This window comes from Acartia tonsa, chromosome 11 (genome assembly GCF_053477335.1).
Source record: "Acartia tonsa isolate MP-2025a chromosome 11, ASM5347733v1, whole genome shotgun sequence".
Lineage (NCBI taxonomy): Eukaryota > Metazoa > Arthropoda > Copepoda > Calanoida > Acartiidae > Acartia > Acartia tonsa.
Window position 1 is genome coordinate 20,687,251 of NC_137270.1, and position 19,504 is coordinate 20,706,754.

The following is a 19,504-nucleotide window of genomic DNA, read 5'->3' on the forward strand; positions in this document are numbered from 1 at the left end:
CCCCTTACAACCCAATGTAGAGAGGAGCAGGGATCTAAAGGGATAAGACAATGGCCGATAAATTGTTTTATGGTTTGGACACTTAACTATATGAACCAACCAATCAGAATTCAATTAAAGTCCCCAATGTTTTTAAGGCATTAGCCAACGAATAAGAAACGTTATTTTAAAATTTTGGGGACTAGTGTAATAAACTACCCATTGTCCCCTCCTTCCCTGAGGTGACAAATACTCAGTAGACCGAGAATGTGCACAAGTTTTAAAAGTACACAGGCATATAAATACTGAATTTTTACCTCTAAACATTAGCATTTATTGACCGGTAAAAAGCTGACTTTCATCTTAGAAAAATGTCGCTGGATACACTTATTAGGCTATAGTACACAAAGCCCCTTGACTGCAAAACCTTTATCCTTAATACTGCAATATTTAACTAACTTTGTACCAATGTGATATGAAGTTTGTATGTTGCAATTAATGTAGACTAGCAAGATTGACGAAAGAGTTAAATAAACTATATGCTGACTTAATGAACTGTGCATAGATAATTGAGTTGTCAAGAATAAACAATTCTAATTCTTAATCTATCCTATTTTTCTCTTTTCACCAACCCGGCTAATATAGTACAAGCTAGTTATTGTATTGCTAATTATCTGTGTGAATCAAAGACAATTTTCAAAATAATCTTTATTTACAATGAATTCAAGTGTCCATTTGTATGACAGTTAATATTTTCTGTTCTAAGCTAACATTATCCTCATTAACATTTTGGGCATCTTCTACATACATAAATTGAACCTCCGGATTATAAATGTATGAACAATTCGTTCCTCTGCTCTCGTGATAGTTCAAATTCCGTTTTTCTTGTGGCTGTGTTTGGATACTTATGCTTCTAGCTAATTTTAGTTTGTGGGAATCGCTTATACGTCTATAGTATTGAGCTGTATCTAACGTGCGCCAACGGCCTTTATCTCGCACTTCGGCGTCGGACAGTCCAACTGCAAATGACGCCGAAGTGCCGCCGATTTTGGCAGATTTGCCGCTTACTTTTCCTTCAAAACCGACACTTTTCGCCAGAGACTTAATGTTTGCTACTAGTGTGGATTCTGCTACAGCTACCCTTCCATCAGGTATCAATATCCTAGTCACTTTCGCCATGCGGAATCTTGGTAGCAGAAAGTTCAAATCATCGATGTGGCCATCATTAAAGTAATAAGCACAATGTGCATAAAATAACTTTATTGCTTTGTATGGACATAATTGTCCTGGTTCCTCTATGATATGTGCTACGCTTCCATTGCCAGTTGGATCATTCTTCATAGTGCGAAACAATATTTCAACTGCTGGATATCCCTCCAACTTCACCAATCTAAGGTCACCAGCTCTCAATTTTCTCACGTCCGCCAATCTGGCGAGAGCGTAATATTGAATTATCAGTAATACCACGGTTCTGAAGTTCTTTCCCAAAATATTGTCTAATTCACTTGTGTTTTTTGGTGTATTCGGTATTACCCACTTAAGCATTTTGGCAATAATCTCACCAGGCAACTGCTCAACCTTTGCTCTCCTCTGTCTGGTAGGTGCTAAAATTCTGATTATACCTTGTACTACCCTGTCAGTTGTTAATGACCAGTTCTCTTTGCTCAAACCTGTCGCCGCCAAGAACGTCATTATTGAACCTTTCAACATACTAACATAATTGTAAGATTTTTGGTCTGTGTATGCTTTCATCACAAAACTCAGAATGATATCTTCATCAACCTCTAGTGGAGCTATACCATGGTGGTGGATAAACTTTGTGAAGTCTTTTATTATCCTGTTCTGTTGTCTTTGCGTTCCTGCTGCTCTTGCTACACCAGACAATCTAAACAGAATTTCTAATTATTCTAAAACATTTATTACCTTGTAACAAAGTTTTTCATTTTTTAAAAAACAGTCTATCTATCAATGTCAACCAAATCAGTCTTAATGCAATATATTAAACTGTTTCATGGAACTTTATGTACATTATATTTCTTAATTACCATAGCATACTTGTTAACAAGTTAATTTAACCCTTCTGGTCATGCATCAATCAATACATCTCATTCGTTTCTCATTGTGTCAGAAACTTATTTGAACCATAACTTTCACCATACTTAATAATGTCGACGTTATATGCAAATCCTACTATTTAGTAACATTTTTCTAAAAAACATCTGAACTTTACTCATTTGATCTTTACCTGGCTTGTAGTTTTTATTTTCCTACCAGACCCAATGATTCCAAAGCTTCCAAATTCCGAACCTCCAATGGTTGGATTGGGATATCTATTGGCCCAGCAGTCACAGCTTTTCTCTGCATTTTCCTCGAATAAAATCCTCTATCTGTCATCCCATATTTGTCCTTTGTGGGCGTCTGTACCTTTCCCATTTTAATAGGTCTGAAAATAATATAAAAAATGAGTAAATAGTAATCATAATAATGTTTGCACCTACGGCTCGACCTTTAACTTGACTTTCTTAAAAAACAACGTGAATTTAAGTTAATAGACACCCAGTTAATGAGACTATATAGTATTCTATAAATTCATGGACTAAACTTAACTTTTATAGCAATTTCAACTTATTAACTTATCAAAATATATAACTACACATTCAGATAAATAAATTTGAGAATTTGTTGACAAGTCACATAATATCCACTGGTATTGCCCCCGCTAGTAATTAGACCAATAAAACTTATTTCAGAAATCCCGGATTAGAAAAGTATTTGAACATATTACTAACTATTATCTCTATGAATCTTATGTTTTTATCAACATAGCCAATGTATTAAAAATAGTTGTACCATTGAACAGACATGACTCTGACTTAGATATAAACGAGGCTGGAAAAATTAAATGGTCAACCACACAATTTTTAAAATGATCTTGGTCAAGAAATTCAGCATAGAAAGTATGTGATCTCCAATATGGTACTACAAATATAACAGTCAAATCCTTTTGTTTAGTAATTGTGCGCCAGGCTCTGATTATATGACACACAGGAGGGCACACCCAATAAACAATGTCACTATATAATGTTTGCAAAAAGAAATCTACTGCTTCGCAACCCAACTCAGGGATTTTAGCATAAAACCTATCACATTTCTTATTCTCGTACGAGGCAAAGGTATCCAAATCAGGGGTGACTTGGAATTTCTCAAGCACTGTTTGAATGAAGTTTCATCTAAAGTCCACTCATCTGTAGAATTTTTCTTGCTTCCATCATCAGCTAGTTGCAGGTTGGGATCAGACCTCTCCGACCAAAACGTGTACAACTTGATATCTGAAAAACAAATTTTGTTAGCGATTATCAATATTTATTTGATTCAATAGTCATATACTCTCTTTGCCTGTCTAACTCTAGTCCTGCTCTATTTGTCCAAATGTGTTCCACTATATCCAAAACTTACCCCATTTATGTTGTAACTCATAAATCTCTAGAACCCTCTCTTGCAACTCTAAGACTCTAGAACCCCTTCTCATGATATGGCACAAGACTTGACTGTCAGTAAGCCAAAGGATCATCTTGTGTTGGTTGTCTTGTAAGAATCCTTCATCTTCTGTAAATAATCTATAGATTGCTGTTAACTCTCTCAGTGTACTTGAAGCTTGTGAAGTTGATAAATCAAATGGATATTCTTTCACCACTTTTAAAGAATCTGCCTGAAAAACATAGGCAGTAGTTTCTGACGCGTCACTGACCATGGTGATTAATTTTCTATCATCATCCTTGGGGTTCCATTCTGTCAACAAATAAGATTTATGTACAGGTTTTACAATTGTAGTGTGTTTATGTTCATATCTGATAGGTCTCCCATTGTAGGAAGTTAACACCTCTTTACAGTACTTTAGTTCCTTGACCATCCTATCTGTGACGGCCTTATCGGAATTCCAACTTGACTCCACAACTTTCTGTCCCATCTGATGTTGGGATTCTCTTGTGCATATCTTAATAACTTCTCCATGCGAATAAATCAGGTGTGCACACATACCTAGCGCCGAGGCCATTTGTTTACATGGGATTTCAACTTGGAATCTGTTTGCTGCTATGATATGGTCTATATCAGCTTGCAACCTTATGATCTTCTTGATTGGAGCTGACACCGTCATCTCAAGTGTATTTAGGATAAATCCTAGATAAAGTACAGAAGTAGACGGTAAAGATGTCTTCTCCTCAGCTAATTCCCAGCCTGTTAAAGATAACGTAAAGAAAGTGTGATTTTGATATGATATGATTCAACGATAAACCAATGTTTCCACCATCATCCACGTACCAGCTACAATCAATCGATAATGAATGGAGGTAAACTTTGATAGGGCACAGAAGATCTGACATTATATTTGTAGCGTTATTGTATCCAAAAGGAATAACCAAATACACATAATGCCTCGTTACTCCTTTTTCATCCTTTACTGAGAAACCATAATATTTGACAGCATCTTCATGGAGGGAGACATGTAGGTACATGCTACGGATATCATGGGTTCCGATGAAACTTCCCTTCTCAACCCTAGATAAGAAATATTTTTTAAAAAACTTCACCCACGTAAAGTTTTATCTGAACCCATGATCTTTCCTACAGGTATTTCGAATGTAGTATAGTTAAAGGTTTCTAAGTCCTTGTTTACCTTTAATCCTAAGTTCTTAAAACCCTATGGAACCTAATGCTAGTGTGAAAATGAATAACGAGCCCCTAATATCTAAATTGACATGTACTCTAACCATATATGAATTTGTCAAATGTCTACAAGTTGTGTATACATGGAATTATCTCTTCACTACTAAACCCAACAACTATGACTGTTACAGACTCCATTAATTCTATCACCATGTTAGTCACTTAAACTATCCTTTTAAAACCTCCCCTTACTTACCTAGGTAAAAATCTTGGTAATCCTTCCATAGGTGTCCCTTTCACATCCACATAAAGATTGGTAGAACGGCTGAGATCCAAACATAAACGTCTCTTTGTCTCCCCTAAATTAAAATATCTATATAATTACATAATTTACCAGCTTACAATTTATTAAACTCATCCTTCAATTTTCCCCCTTATTTTAAGTATTTTAAATTTTAACAAATTCTATTTCACTAGAGTTTGAAATGGAATTTTTTGCATCTAAAACCATTCACAATCCTGTGACCCGTATTGAAAAGTTTTTCTACTTTTGTTAAACAATAAGCCTATGGTTCTGTCTATAATTGTCTTGAATCTCTGTTCTAACATTCTATCCTTATAAAGGTTGTTTGTCATTCATGTAAATATAAGCCAATTTTATCTACCAAGTAACCTGACTATCTTTTACCTGTTGAAATATCAACTTTAGTATCCACTGACAACGGTGAAATGACCCATGGTTCCTCCTCGACTTGCTTGACAAACCCTAGATCACACCATTGTTGGACCTGTTCTCTTACAAACGACATATTCTGGGCTGCACTTTTATTATTCTCGAGTTTGGTATTAGGAGGAGGGCCGTTGGACCACTGAGGGGAATATCCAGACTCCAGGATTTTCATTACTCTTTCTCCCGCATGCAAAACATCTCTATACATTCGCACAGCTCCTTCTTGATGAATACCTCTCGGTAATGGAAAGTATCCCATATCCGATAACTCCTTACGTTTTGTTTGTAGAAAATTTTCAAATTGATCATCCTCCATATCTTGAAGGTCTAAAGTTGACATGATTTTATCTCCAGAGCCTGTTTGTATGTCATTCTCAAGCTCCTGTTTTAAGTTTACATTATCTGATTGTGATTGTTCCTGTGAATTGTTTAAATTAGTCTCATCCATATTAATGTCTGTTACAAAATATGGAAGGTTGAATCCAAGTGATACAGTTGAATTTTCACTAAATTTTTGTGTAGGTCTAGATAATTTGGTGGTTGTATTTGATTCCTGAGACGAGATGGGTGATAAATGATTACTATTTGACTTGTTTTCTGCAGTTTGTATATTTGGTTCTAGATCCAGATGATCTAGTCATGTGCTCTTACTCTTTGAGTCATGTTCTATCTTCTTCTTACACTTTGAAACAATATGACCTTTAGTTTGGCAGAAAAAACATGTAAGATCAGATAACTGTTTCCTGCCTTTGTAATTACTACTAATAGCACCGTCAGCAGTCTTGCCTCTTTTGTAAGCCCCATAGGTTTGCTTGTTCCTACCATCCTCTTCTTCTCTTGCCTTTTGCTCCTTGATCAGTTCTTCCAACAACCTAGTCTCGTTGACATCCATCTTACTGTGCTCAGCATCGCGCTGGTTAGCGTAGTTCGTGGCTGTGCTGAATTTTATACCTGGCCGAAACATTAGACTTATTGTTTTCTGCATTCTCTTTAAACAATCGTATCCAGACAACAAATCATCGAGACTGGAGTGTATTTCAGGTTTCACATCTTCCGGTGCTTTCATCAAGTATAATCTTCTTATCGCTTCCTCTAAACTGCCCTCTAGGTTCAACGACTCCAAAAGTTCGGTTTTCAAGAAGATCAGCTCGCTTCTATTGTTCGTAACAAGATTACCAATTTGGCCGTGTCTTCTTTGGCGATATTGCATGAAACCAGAATAAGTGAACTGACAAACTTCAGGAATCTTCGTTTGTACCAGTTTCCCCTAAAAATTGACATTAATTACTAAAATTAACAGGGGGCCTAAAATTATAACAGTCTGATATTAATGTTTCCCCTATTGAATATAAGATGCCTAAATATCCCATTCTTACATGATTTTTAAAAAAATTTTTACGTTGTATTGTGAATTCAGATTATGACACCCCCCCCCTCCCCATTCGTTTTATCAATTTTCTACACTCATCTTTTATTTTAATCTTTTATTAAAAGTTGGTGTCGTGCCCCCAACTTTTTTAGAAAAACAAGGGAGAGGAGAACATTAGCAAAGCTAGGTAAAGCTAGTCACTAAACTGATGTGTGTAAACATTAATAAACAATTAAGATTCATTAACTCTCATATTGTTTAAAGGTACTGTTCAACATTTTTATATTTGACAACACATGACTATTCTTCCTCATAACTTGAGAACTATGCCCCTGGAGGCACTAAATAATCCGAATAAAGGAAGTAATTGAAATTAATTAAAAACCATCCCAGTACTTCTATTAATTATCGAATTAAAGAGAACCAACTCGGGTTCTAATTGGTGAAATACTTTTTACAGACAAACTCTTCTATTTTAAATAATAATTGTTGTCTAACTATACCTTTGAATCTCTGATCGCGGGTAACCCCATGGTCACATAACTAGCGGACCTGCTGCGTTTTGGACTCAAACCCAAATCTTCTTCTGCTTGTCTTTTCACCCCTCTTGAAGTTTGATTTCTGTGTCTTGAATCTCTGCTAGTGCCAGGACCTTCGTCCTCTAAAGTCCATGATTTGACAGGCATGGACATCCTACTACTCTCCATTTTGTGTGGAGCCTTTTGTCTCAAAAGCGATGGTTGATTAGACTGTAAAAAGTCTATCTCCTCCTCTGAACTAGCTTCGTCGATATATTCCCCCTCTTCGTCAGAACTGTTTCCTTGTCCTAGGTTATCCTTCCGTATCTTTGCATTGCCCTTACTTTCTGCAATCTTTTTTAAAATACCAAACACGGCATCCATTTGTGACTCAAGACGTGTCACCTTATCCACTGAGTCTTTTTCATTTTTATTCTGCACTACAGATCTAGACCTTGACCGTTCTCTGGACGTCTCCTTTGAACTGCTATGCACATGGTTTCTCTTACCATCTTTATCCCTGACACCGGCAGGAGTACTAGTGTTATTTGCAGGGATATCAGTAATGGGACTCCCTTGCTTCTTTTGTTTCTGTGGTGTCCCTGGCACCTCCGGTGAACTACCTAAAATATATACATATTACTTTTAAAAATAACCACCATACTATATGAATCCTGCTCATTAAGAACACATACAAATTGATAAACTTTTTTGTGGAACGCCAACATAGTAACTTGATAATATCTACTCCAACATAGTCTATATATTAATATATTGGCTTATTTACATAATGAACCTCATAGCTGCCCCCTCCTCCTTATTTGACGATTTGTGTCATCCTATCACTCTCCTGAAATCGTTTACTAAAAACAAACTTCTTCCCTGTAGTTCCCAAACTTGTTTAAACTACATTTTTTCCAATTTTTTGTTAAATTTATTGGTTTTAACATGCAATTCCCTATTTCAACACTCTAAGATGTCTACCTACCTCCCATTATTATTACAATTACAATATAGTTTATAGAAATTTTATAAACCTGTATCTTTTCGGGGTGGAGTTTCGGATCCATTTCTAGGACTTGAGCTAGGGCTCTTATCTCCTTCCATAATGGCGGCGGGTCAACTCTTAACTCTGGTTGATGACCTTCTACAATTTAATCTGAAATAATTATAGATAATTTGTATTTAATTCTCATGGATTATTTTTTACCAGTTGGGTGGATGGTTAAATGATGAATTCTTTAAAAAACAGGGTGGGTGGGTGGGAAATTAAAAACGAGTTTTATTAAATGTAGCCCCTTCTTTTTCTCTCAATACCAACTATAACTTAAGACATATAAATAAAAAGGATTAGAATATAACTGACCACTACAATTTAAATTAAAACAGAGCTTATTATTTATGTTATATCTACAAATTATCAATTTTTTCACTGTTAAACTTATAGAATATTACAATTTTTTAGCCATCACTAAGTATTTTATATTTCATTCTTTCTTCAGATAAGGCATGTGGGAGACAAAACAGGTTTTCCCCTTTTCACCTTGTGACCAGGGGAGAGGGTAGAGACACCAGAGTAAAGAGAAGAGAATGAGTGTGTGTGTGTATGTATATATGTTATGAAAGAATATGTGTGTGTCTGTGTTTGTAAGTACTAATGTGAGTGAGTGTATGTGCGTGTGTATGTGTGTCTGGTAAACAGCTTGTGTGTATGTTTCTCCTGCCCCACTTTATCGAAACAGTACAACTTAAATTTATTTGGCCCTACCAACTCTCCCAGTCTGGTACAGTGTAACACTTATTTTCCCTCCGTCAATAGATAATTGTCGTACTGTCCAGACCGACTCAATACATTTTACCTCTATTCCCCGGCCTTCCTTATTCCCGGACATTCGATTGTTTCCCCTTCACCCCCCCCCCTTCCACAGAGGGGTAGCAACCTTTTCTCCCCAAATGAGATATGTTGCCCTACTGGCAAGACCCTCTCTCCATCGAGAGTGTCTGGTACAGTACAACTTTTCTACCCTTTCTATCCGCAGAAAGGTACCACCTTCCACTCTCCAAGTGGAATATGTTGCACTACAGGCCAGCCATACCTCTCCACAGGCAGGCACCAAACCTTCGGTACAGTGCAACTTTTTCTCCTCTTTCTATCCACAGAAAGGGCACAACCTCCCACCCTCCGAGTGGGATAATTGCTTTACCAGCAAGGGCATTCCTATCCATAGGCCAGTGCCGATCTACCGGGACAGTACAATGTTTTCATATCTTATTATGGCCCATGCCATACTAAAGAACTAATATACCCCTAAATCGAGGCTTCTCACTTCTAATGTAATAATACATCTCTTCCCCCTCTCTAATATCAAGGAAGGGAAAACTTATTCTCAAAAATAGCTTCGAACCTTGCCTAGCCCAACTCTTCATTAATAACTATTTTATAATACGGTCAAAAGGCAATCACACTCAATGGACATTGTAACTACTGACCAAAACCGATCCAGCTCTATGTTAATTCTTCGATTAAATTCAGTAAGTTATGATTGCAAAGGTTGGATTATTATTTTTGTTTTTAAAAACATGATATGTGTGTCCGACAGAAGGAGGGTTTTCAGGGGTGTATCTACCCCCTAGCAAAACTATGTGTCCAGGTCCACCCCCTTACACCAACATTGATCTGAGTCTGCAACTTCCTAAAAAAACTAAGGTGGATGTCAAGTTAAAAAAAACACCCCTCTTAAATTTAAAGGGAGTGAGAAAAATAAAAAAATAGGTTAGCGGTTATAAAAATATGTTTGAATGAAAGCACAAAATATTTTTTTAAAACAGTGCAGGTAGATTTATATCTTTATCAGGGGCTGATATTCAGCCAAATAAAATGAAATAAAATTGCCGAAAATTAAATATTTTGATGGCGTAGTGTTGGCGCAAAACTTGTTTTTTAGTGCAACTAAAGGGAAGTGGATAAGAAAAGGAAAAAAAGGGAATTGGGTTGTGGGGAAATTTCACTTAGAATTGTTTGTCATAATCATATTCCCTTTTACCTGTAACTTAATAAGTCACTTTTAAAAGTACACATTTCACTATTTTAACAAAATTATACATAAATATCTGCTATTAAAGTTGTACTTTTTATAACATGAGTTGCTTCGCTCCTAGCCTCCAAGGAAGGGCGTTTGAAACCAAAAATAGCCTAAAACCACCCCCAAGACATGTATAATGCTTCACTGAAAAGTGCAATCAGTTAGTACCAGTTTTTTTCCAAGATCTTTAGCTTCAGACAAAACACCTTGTTACTTTATATAATAGGACTAGCGGCTACGCCCCTAGAGGCCTCAAGTGGCACTTAATTTTTTTTTTATTTCGTGTCTATTTTTTGTTCAAATCTCTAGAATATTTTTAAAAATTCTGATTTTTTGTGATTTCTCTTAGGAGGGTTGTGGTACCCTCCCCTAAAATAGTTATGAACCTTCCCGGGACCTATGAGAAGCTACCCTGTAAATAAGAACCCGATCGATTCAGCAGTTAGTGAGATCCTTCGGTACAGACAAACAAACAATAACAGGATAATGTTCACTATAATAATATTATGAAAAATTGTGCTTATTTAACTGGCAAAAAGAATCCGTAGTTTTTGCATTTTTTATTTTTCAAGTCCGAAATTTATTTAGGTTCAAAATGCTACTTAACTTATCGGCTTTTTAAGTTGTACTTTTTTATAACATAATGTTCACTAAAAAAATAATGTGCTAAAAACTGTGCTTGTTTAACTGGCAAAAAGAAACCGTAGTTTTTGCACGGGGCATTGCAGTCACCCACCCGCTCCTTTCACTCGCTGTGTTTGTAGACGATTGGTTCTAATACAGTGCAAAGTTATTACAGTAGAGTTGCATAATTATGGGTGGCAGGCATATAATCAGGATTGGAAAAACAATACTTAATGTGTCGACTCAGGGATCTAAAGGGATAAGACAATGGATGATAAATTGATGTAAATCCCTTATGTTGATATAAATAATTGGTTGAAAAGTATGGATACTGCTAGTTTGACACCAACCAACTGCAATTTAATAAAAGTACTCAAGCTTCCTAAGTGAACAAAAGATAAAACTTTGTGAACAAGATTAAGTTACAGTACAATGCCCCCTCCATCCTTCGTCGTAACAGTTGGTTTCTTTTGTAGTTTTTTGTTCTTGCTTTATTAGAACATAATTATAAAATGAATTAAAGAGGTTTTACGCTTAAGATATCTAGCCTAATTGTCTAATGAAGCACCATTTTATAAATGTGCATTGTAGTGCAATTGCATCAAATGTAAATTAGTAAAAATATTGATAGCAATAAATTTCCATTTAAATATTATTATTAGTTTAGTTATCTGCTGTACATATCAAAATGGTTTAATTTAAAAATATTGATTTATATCTATTTTGTAAATATTTGGGTAAGGTCAAAAAATGGGCTTTACTAGAAAAATCTGGTACATTTTTTAACATAATATTGGTTTACATATTGAAATTTAAAATAAAGTATGATAGTTTCTAAAAGGGTTTCATCCAGCTTTAACAAAGTTGTTTTTAATGGTTGTGTCATCTAAAATATCTGAATTGGAGATTTTAAGCATTTTTACAATGGCATAAGGAAGGTTTTGGGCTATTTTTCTGAGAGATTACTGACAAATCTAACCTTTCAAATATATTCCCTAGAGAAAATAATAAGTTTGACATATTTTCCAATATGGCTTTGAAACTAATTGATATCCGCTGGATTAGAACTGGTGCACAGCCATACTGAAAAACAATGTATAGCATCATAACAACACTAGATTAACTATGACTCCTATGGGTTAATAAAACTAGTTTAAATCTATAATATTTCATTTTAATATCCGCGGAAAGTTGTCTATAATACGTTGCGATAAATAATTTTACTTTTACAAATACACTTTGTAACATCGATCATGACCCTTCCCTTTTTTTTAAAAATCCCAATCCCAGATAGGGTTGAGGTTTATTAAAAATAGAAGAAAAAACAGAAAATTAAGCGAAAAGCTCTAAATGTTAACTTACTAGTTGGTGATATATACCCAATAGTACGAGAATGTACTTAAGTTTAAAAACTACAAAGACAAATAACCAATAAAATTTTGCTTTTATGAGTTGAATACATAAATAAATTTTTGTACATTTTAGAAGAAAAAAAACTTTTTTCAAATGTAAAACTAAAACTCGTGGAAAATCCGTATGTACAGAATATTGGCTGTACAAAATCAGAAGCTAAACGTCATCTGATAATTGTTTTTTTTGTTAACAATTCGATAAAATGTTATTTTGAAGTTTTTTTACAGAATAGATTATGTTATGTTAGTGTTCACTGTGGGGTTTATAATAATATTTCATAAATGAATAAAGTTGAAGAAGATGGGGGGAGGGGGTGGGTCAAATGCCCCCTCCTTCTAATGTACAATTGTCATGGATGACAAATTGATACACATCCAATTATAGTAAACAAAATTACTCTTCTAGGTATAGAATAATATCATTGGTTAAAAAGTTGGGGCGCTACTAGTTTATGTGGATCCTTACAATTTTTATCCCAATGTCCCCTCTCTAGGTATTCTACCAACCTTATTTTATTGAATGTTTTACCATGTTCATGGACACACCATGTACTTTGATGTATTTCCTGGTGTAATTACCAACAAGCTAAAAAAATGTATAAAACTCGCCAACCCCTCTTACCCCCATCTTTTACCTAAACAATCCGAATAACCGCCAAGCTAGTTTAGTTTGTTAATATTTTTGACTATTTGTAGACATGCACTGTGATGTAAAAATTATTGTTTTTTGTTGTGAAATCATGGAAAAAATGTAAGTTTTCATTTATTTTATTGTTAAAAATTGACAGGGAATCTAATCCCTAAAGAAGCAAAATTGCGTGCAAAAAACAATGCCTGGATGAGATGTATGTTGTATATTATGCCTGTTGTTGGATTTTATATATAAAAAAAAATTAAATCTAAGTGAATCTTTTTGTTTTAAATTTTAGAACAGGGAACCGAATCTCTAAAGGAAAAAATTTGCGTGCAACAAAATTAGCCGTTGGAATATCTAAAATTGAATACATTTTTTCCTTTTTGCAAGATTAACCTTAGACTTTTTAATGATCAAACATGCTGTACTGTATTGATAATTCTGTTAAATATTTGTGCATGAAAAACTTTTAAATAGTTCATAAATTTTGTAATTTTAGGCCCTGATGAGGAAAGATGCCTTCTTTAGAAAATTTGGACAATAAATATTGAAATGAAGTAGCTTGAGTTTTTTACTGGGGATAGTAGAAGTTAGTTGAGACATGTACTATTTTGATATTATATAAAACTAGCATTTTCAGCATAAAATTTAAATTAAGTCGACAATACAGCGTTTAATAAAAGTGGCCACGACTAACCCATGATCGATATGTCATTGTGTAGTATAGACGTAGGACAGATCTTTCTGAATTATAGAGCAGATTTGCTACTTCTACAAATAACTAATGTCACCTTGTTTAATGTTGATCAACACTTTATTAATAATATAGTAGATTCAATAATAACTGGATATATGTATATATTACTTATGATTCTGGGTTGGTATAATGTAACTGTGGTGTCCACACCTAGGGACTCAAACCTACAGCTACAGGGGAGCGAACCTAGCTAAGCTAAATTCTAAAACCAACTGAAGTTGTCTAGCTTTGCATTGTTTTACCTAAGCCCACAGCTTATACTTTATTGACAGCTACCCCTTTTGGCCATTATCCATTTTAGCTGTCTATTTAGACTAATTATTAAGATCAGAGCAAAGCTAGTCTTTAACTTATACTACATTCTCCCGGACTTAGAAGGGGATGTAAATTACATTCCCTTTACCCATAATTACCTAAACCCCAGAATCTTTCCTTAATATTAACCATGGCACTAATAATTAAATCATTGATTACCGCTGGTAATCTTTGACCCTCTTACATACTAATTCTTACATACTAATACATTAAACATATCAAAAATGGCATAATCATCAAGCATTACAAAATTCATCATAGCGCAGCGCAAGAACATAGTTTTAACTTTTAGTTCACTTATTTAATTTTGGTACAAAGCAGCTTAGAGGTATAACTGTTTGTGGTCACAATGATAATCAAGTTATCCCCCTTGGCGGTTGCGCCCATGTCGACGTTGCTGGCGGCGTAGTCTGATGTTGATAACTACTAAGGCCACCAAGTGGGCGATAGATTCAACTAGTCAGCTGTCGTTCTCTTCATCCACTTCATCAAGGATAGCTGGATCTGGTTGCTGATCTGGAGCAGGTACGGGTGCTGGATCCTGGCAGGTTGCGGCCTCGCTGGCAGCAGCTGATCTCGTGCGGATCCCGTTGGGGTTCCCTTTCCTTTTCTTCCTGGGGGGCTCGGTCCTTGGCGGCTTGACATCTTCATCGCTGGATTCAGAAAAATCACCAGGCTTGTAGGAAGGAGAGGTTGGTGTGTACTTGGGTGAAGTTGGCGTGTACCTGGGTGATGGGGGCTCATAGAGTGTTTCATCATCACTGCTCAGGCCACCAGAGTAATCATCTCTGGTGAACAAGAGCCTGTCGCTGGTCATGGGTGGGGTGTGTGGTCTGGGGCTGCGTGGACGGGTGGAAACAAGGTAGCGGTCAGTCATCTCCTTGACTCTGGCTACTGTTGAACTTGAAGGGCGTGGTGGCGAGGTTTGCCTAGCTCTGGCAGCAGCAGAAATTGATGGTTCAGCTTCGTTGCTACGCTGTGCTTGGACAGGTGGATCCTCTGTTACATCAATCTCAGCTATGGACAACCTGTTTTTCGTCCAACCTTGGAACTGGTCCAGCTTCAATCTCAACCTGTCTTGGGCTGATTGTACAAGTGTCACTGAATTTTGGATCTTCTTCAGCTTATTCTCCAAGGTGGCGGTGGTGGCTGGAACGATGCCCTGGCACTCTCGTCGTAGAATGTAGCCCAACTCTTGGACACTGGAAATGCGGTTGTCCCTGGTCACGCTATCAGTATGGGAGTTGACCGTTTCAGCCAGCTTTTTGAGTTCATGGATAATAATATCCATGTTCTCAGAGAGCTGACTCTGACTATTTTTGCCCCAGAAGGTCACATTATTTTGGAGTGCGTTGACCTCCTGCTGCCACTGGTCTAACGTGATCCCTCTTTTCCCCGTGTGCTCCCTAAGGGTGGTGTCCACCCTTAAGGTCTCCTTCTGCAGATCTTTGATGGCTGCAGTGTTGGCCCCAGCTACAGCGGTCAAATTATCCAGCTTAGTGTTCATGGCTTGCACCTGCTGTCTAACCTCAATCATCACTGCGAGCATCGTGTCGTTGGATACCAGGTTGGCTGCGGCAGCTGCTGGAGGGGTGGTGTCCCTGGGCTCAGTTTTGAACCTCCTTTGGCTGGCTCCACGTCCGAAGGGTGCTGCAATATAGCAAAATTAAATTACAATATCAAACAATACAAATACAATATTAACACATATTAATAGTCAAATAAATAAATAAACAAATAATATATGTGCTTTATCATGGTTTATTTTCCCACCCAAAGGAATATGGTGCTTTCCCTCTATTTCCCACGAATAAAAGGATATTTATTCAAATATATTTAGTGAGTGGTGCTTTCCTCCCCCCATCCAAATACCACATGTTAACAAATATATATGTGTTTTATGGTGCTTTCCCCTTATTTACTACGAGTAAAAGGATAATTATCCAATAATTAACCAACAAAGGTGTAGTTATTATCCACACATTAATTTTATTCAAATATATTTAGTGAGTGGTGCTTTCCTCCCCCCGTCCAACTACCACATGTTAACACAAATATATATGTGTTTTATGGTGCTTTCCCCTTATTTACCACGATTAAAAGGATAATTATTCAAATATATTTAATGTATGGTGCTTTCCTTTCCCGTCCATCACCAATAAAGGTGTAATTATTATCCATGCTTTAATTTTAAATTTTAAGGCTAATTAGTTTCCCTCCCACGAATAAAAGAATAGTTGTTAATTTGTTGCTTGCCCTTGTGTATTGTTCACTTTAAATATTTTAGCACAGCAACATAAATATATCATAGACCCAACCAAGCAGACCGATAATGCTGCAGCTAAACCCCCCGCCATGTACATTAAAATTTCATGCCATTTAGTTGAAACCCACCCGGATATTTTATTTACATAATACTTGACCCATGTCATCTCGACTTTGGGTTTAAATTTTATAGCGTCATGGGCCAGCTCCTGTAGTTTAAGGACGTCTAAGCTAATTAGAGACGTTTCCCCCTGATCTGCCTGCTCATCAATTACTTTTCCATAAAGATCTTCAAACATATAAGATTTAACTTTCCCCTCTGTTACTTTTACCAAATTTATCCCTTTATCCGTGTTAACGGCGTACACATTTTGATTTACTGAAATGTACGTTGGATTAAAATTGCAATCCACCTCTATTAGATGATCTTTATTTACTAATAATCTAGTGTTTGGTACAATGCCATAAATGGACCCATTAATTGCCACGGCAAAATGATTGACAAAACAAGGCAATTTCTCGCTAATATTTAATTTAACCCTAACTTGTACACATTGTTGTTCCAAAATTATTTCCCCCATAGTTCTTTGAATTTTCATTTTGTGTGCTTTAACTAGATTGTATAAAATAACACTGTCAGAGGTACAGTCATTGTGTTCATTTATTAAGTTGTTATAATGCCCATAAGATAAATAAAATTTATCTTCCAAATTTGCATCTATTTCTGCCCTGTGGATGAAAGGAAAAAATTCCTTTATGCTGTGGGTAATCCATACATATAAACCCTCTACGTTTGTTATATAGTAGTAAATTCCCGGTAGGACATCCCCAAATATTTGTTTATCCCCCATTTCCACAGCTAGTGAATGTTTTTCATTGTAAATCACCCGAAGTTTGTTATATAAGATATTATCTTCTCCCCATTCACTGTGCGTTAGAATAGATGCATTCAATATTTTTATTGTTCTAAACCCTGAATAATAGCGTTTTTGAGTATCTGTCTCATTTAATGCTATTATTCTACTCATATCCCAATGAAGATGGGGCGTCCCGCAATCCCTGTTTGTTTCATTGTCAGTGGCTAATATTATATCATTAAAAATACACCCATTCTCTGTTTGTATTAAATCAACGGTTCTAATATTAATGGTTACTTCAGTATCAATAAATGAATTAGGAACGAAAGTGTTGCCCACTAAAATCCCTTTTCCCTCGCATTGGGGATTAAATCCATCCCTCCATGAATCCCTGAAATATATTGTTCCATTTATTAGAAAAGATTCTTTAACCTGTTGATTTAATTTTACTGATATGGGTATCCCTCTAATAATTATTATCCCTGATTTATAAGCTTGGGCGCATTCGTCAGCGGATATTAATATTGGTCTGTTAATTTGTGTTGGTTTTGCTAAATGAAGATGTGCATATGCCCCGCAGTAATAAAAGTGTTGTGTTTCATAAATGTGACAAATCACCCCAGGAATTACCCACTTTTTTGCCCTTTGCAGAATATGTACGTTTACATTATCGTTAGTAATATTAAATAACCCATTCCCACATTTACTTTTTTTAATTGTTATGTTTCCCCCCGTACAATTTAGCACACTGACATTTAGTTCATCCGCCCAACCAATATTGAATAGCCATACTGACATTAGAAACAAAAATGTACCTTGGTTAAATCTTTTCCCCGACATCTTGCTGGTGACACAAACTGAAATAAAAAAATGAAATTAATTATTTTTATTTTTGTTTTTCTTTGTATATTGCCTTGTAGGTGCTACCTCATAATGCTGCTCCAAATTTTTGGATCTAGTACCATAATTTTTTCCCACTATATTGGTGTAAACATATTCTGGTAGTGTAACTTTTCTATTTTCAGGTATGGAAACAAGTTTTTCAGGTGAGGATTGAATAGGTTCTTTATTCCAAAAAGAAGCTTCCCCAGGAATAGTAGTTAAATCTGCATTCCCCCCAAAAGAGTGCCCTTCCCCTGAAAATACCTCATCCTGTTCCTCCCCCTGATATTGGCTTTGCTCCCCTTCCTGGTATTCCCCTTGATTACTACCTTGATCCCCTCCCTGATCACCATCATTACTGGATTCCTCGACGCCCTCCCCCCTAGTATCCTCCCCTCCCATATCTTCATTGTCGGAATTGTCCATTAACTTGTCAATAGTTACAAAATCCTTATCCCCCGCTCCCTGTATTTCTAAACTTTCATTGAAATTAGGGTTTGAATAGGATAATATTATTTCATTCGATGGAAGGATTAGATCTAAATGACAACTTTTCTCCACATACTTTGACGCTTGAGTGAATTTTTCTTAACTTATCCCTGGTAATAACATGTTTTGATTTTACATTGCAATTATGAATTGGAGTTATTTCAAATAATGCATCTGAAAATTTATGGCTAACAATGAACGGTCCTGCATAAAAACTTTGTAATTTTCTTGAAATTCCCACTTTTGCAATATCAAAAAAGGCGTATACGATATCATTAACTTCCAAAATTTCCCTGGCACCCCTGTTCCTGTTTTCGTATTCTAGGTAAATTTCCTCCTTACCAGTAATGTTATACATAATCTGCTCAACCTTTTCAAGAAATGTTACATATGATTTACAATCCAATTCATCCACTAACTGTTGCTCAACAGGTGAAAATACGTTCAAAGGTAACAAAGGTTGCCGTCCAAAAACTACAAAATATGGGGAATACCCCGTCCTTTTGTTCTTGCTTATATTAATTACAAAAGTTGCCATTTTAATTTTCTTTGCCCAATCCCTTGGTTCGCTGCTGGTATCTGATCTAATTGCATTATATATCCCCTTGTTATATCTTTCAACAGGGTTTGAATTAGGGTTTCTCGCCGGAATTAGTATAGTTTTAACTCCCATGCTTTGCATGACGCTTTTAAACACTTGTGACGTAAAATTTGTTCCCCTGTCAGACCTGAGTGCTGAAAATAATCCATACGTAGGAATAAATTCCTCTAACAAACATTTTACTGTGCTTTCTGTAGTAGCATCAGCTATTGGGTGAGCGAAAACATAGCGTGAGTATAGACATACTAATATTAGTACAAACTTTACCCTCCCCCCCTGAAACATTACTTCTGTCCAAGGGCCAATTAGATCAATAGACACACA

General features: G+C 36.0%; 1 protein-coding gene across 1 annotated transcript; it reads right to left on the bottom strand.

Moving 5' to 3' along the window:
* Nucleotides 1-287: 287 nt before the first annotated feature.
* On the bottom strand, nucleotides 288-3,289 carry LOC145332184 (uncharacterized). Its single transcript, XM_080177142.1, has 2 exons — nucleotides 2,225-3,289; nucleotides 288-1,864 (listed from the first exon to the last, which is right to left on the bottom strand). Exon 2 carries the CDS (start codon nucleotides 1,729-1,731, stop codon nucleotides 703-705), a length of 1,029 nt encoding a protein of 342 aa, XP_080033268.1. The 5' UTR covers nucleotides 1,732-1,864; nucleotides 2,225-3,289; the 3' UTR covers nucleotides 288-702.
* Between the last annotated feature and the right edge of the window lie 16,215 nt (nucleotides 3,290-19,504).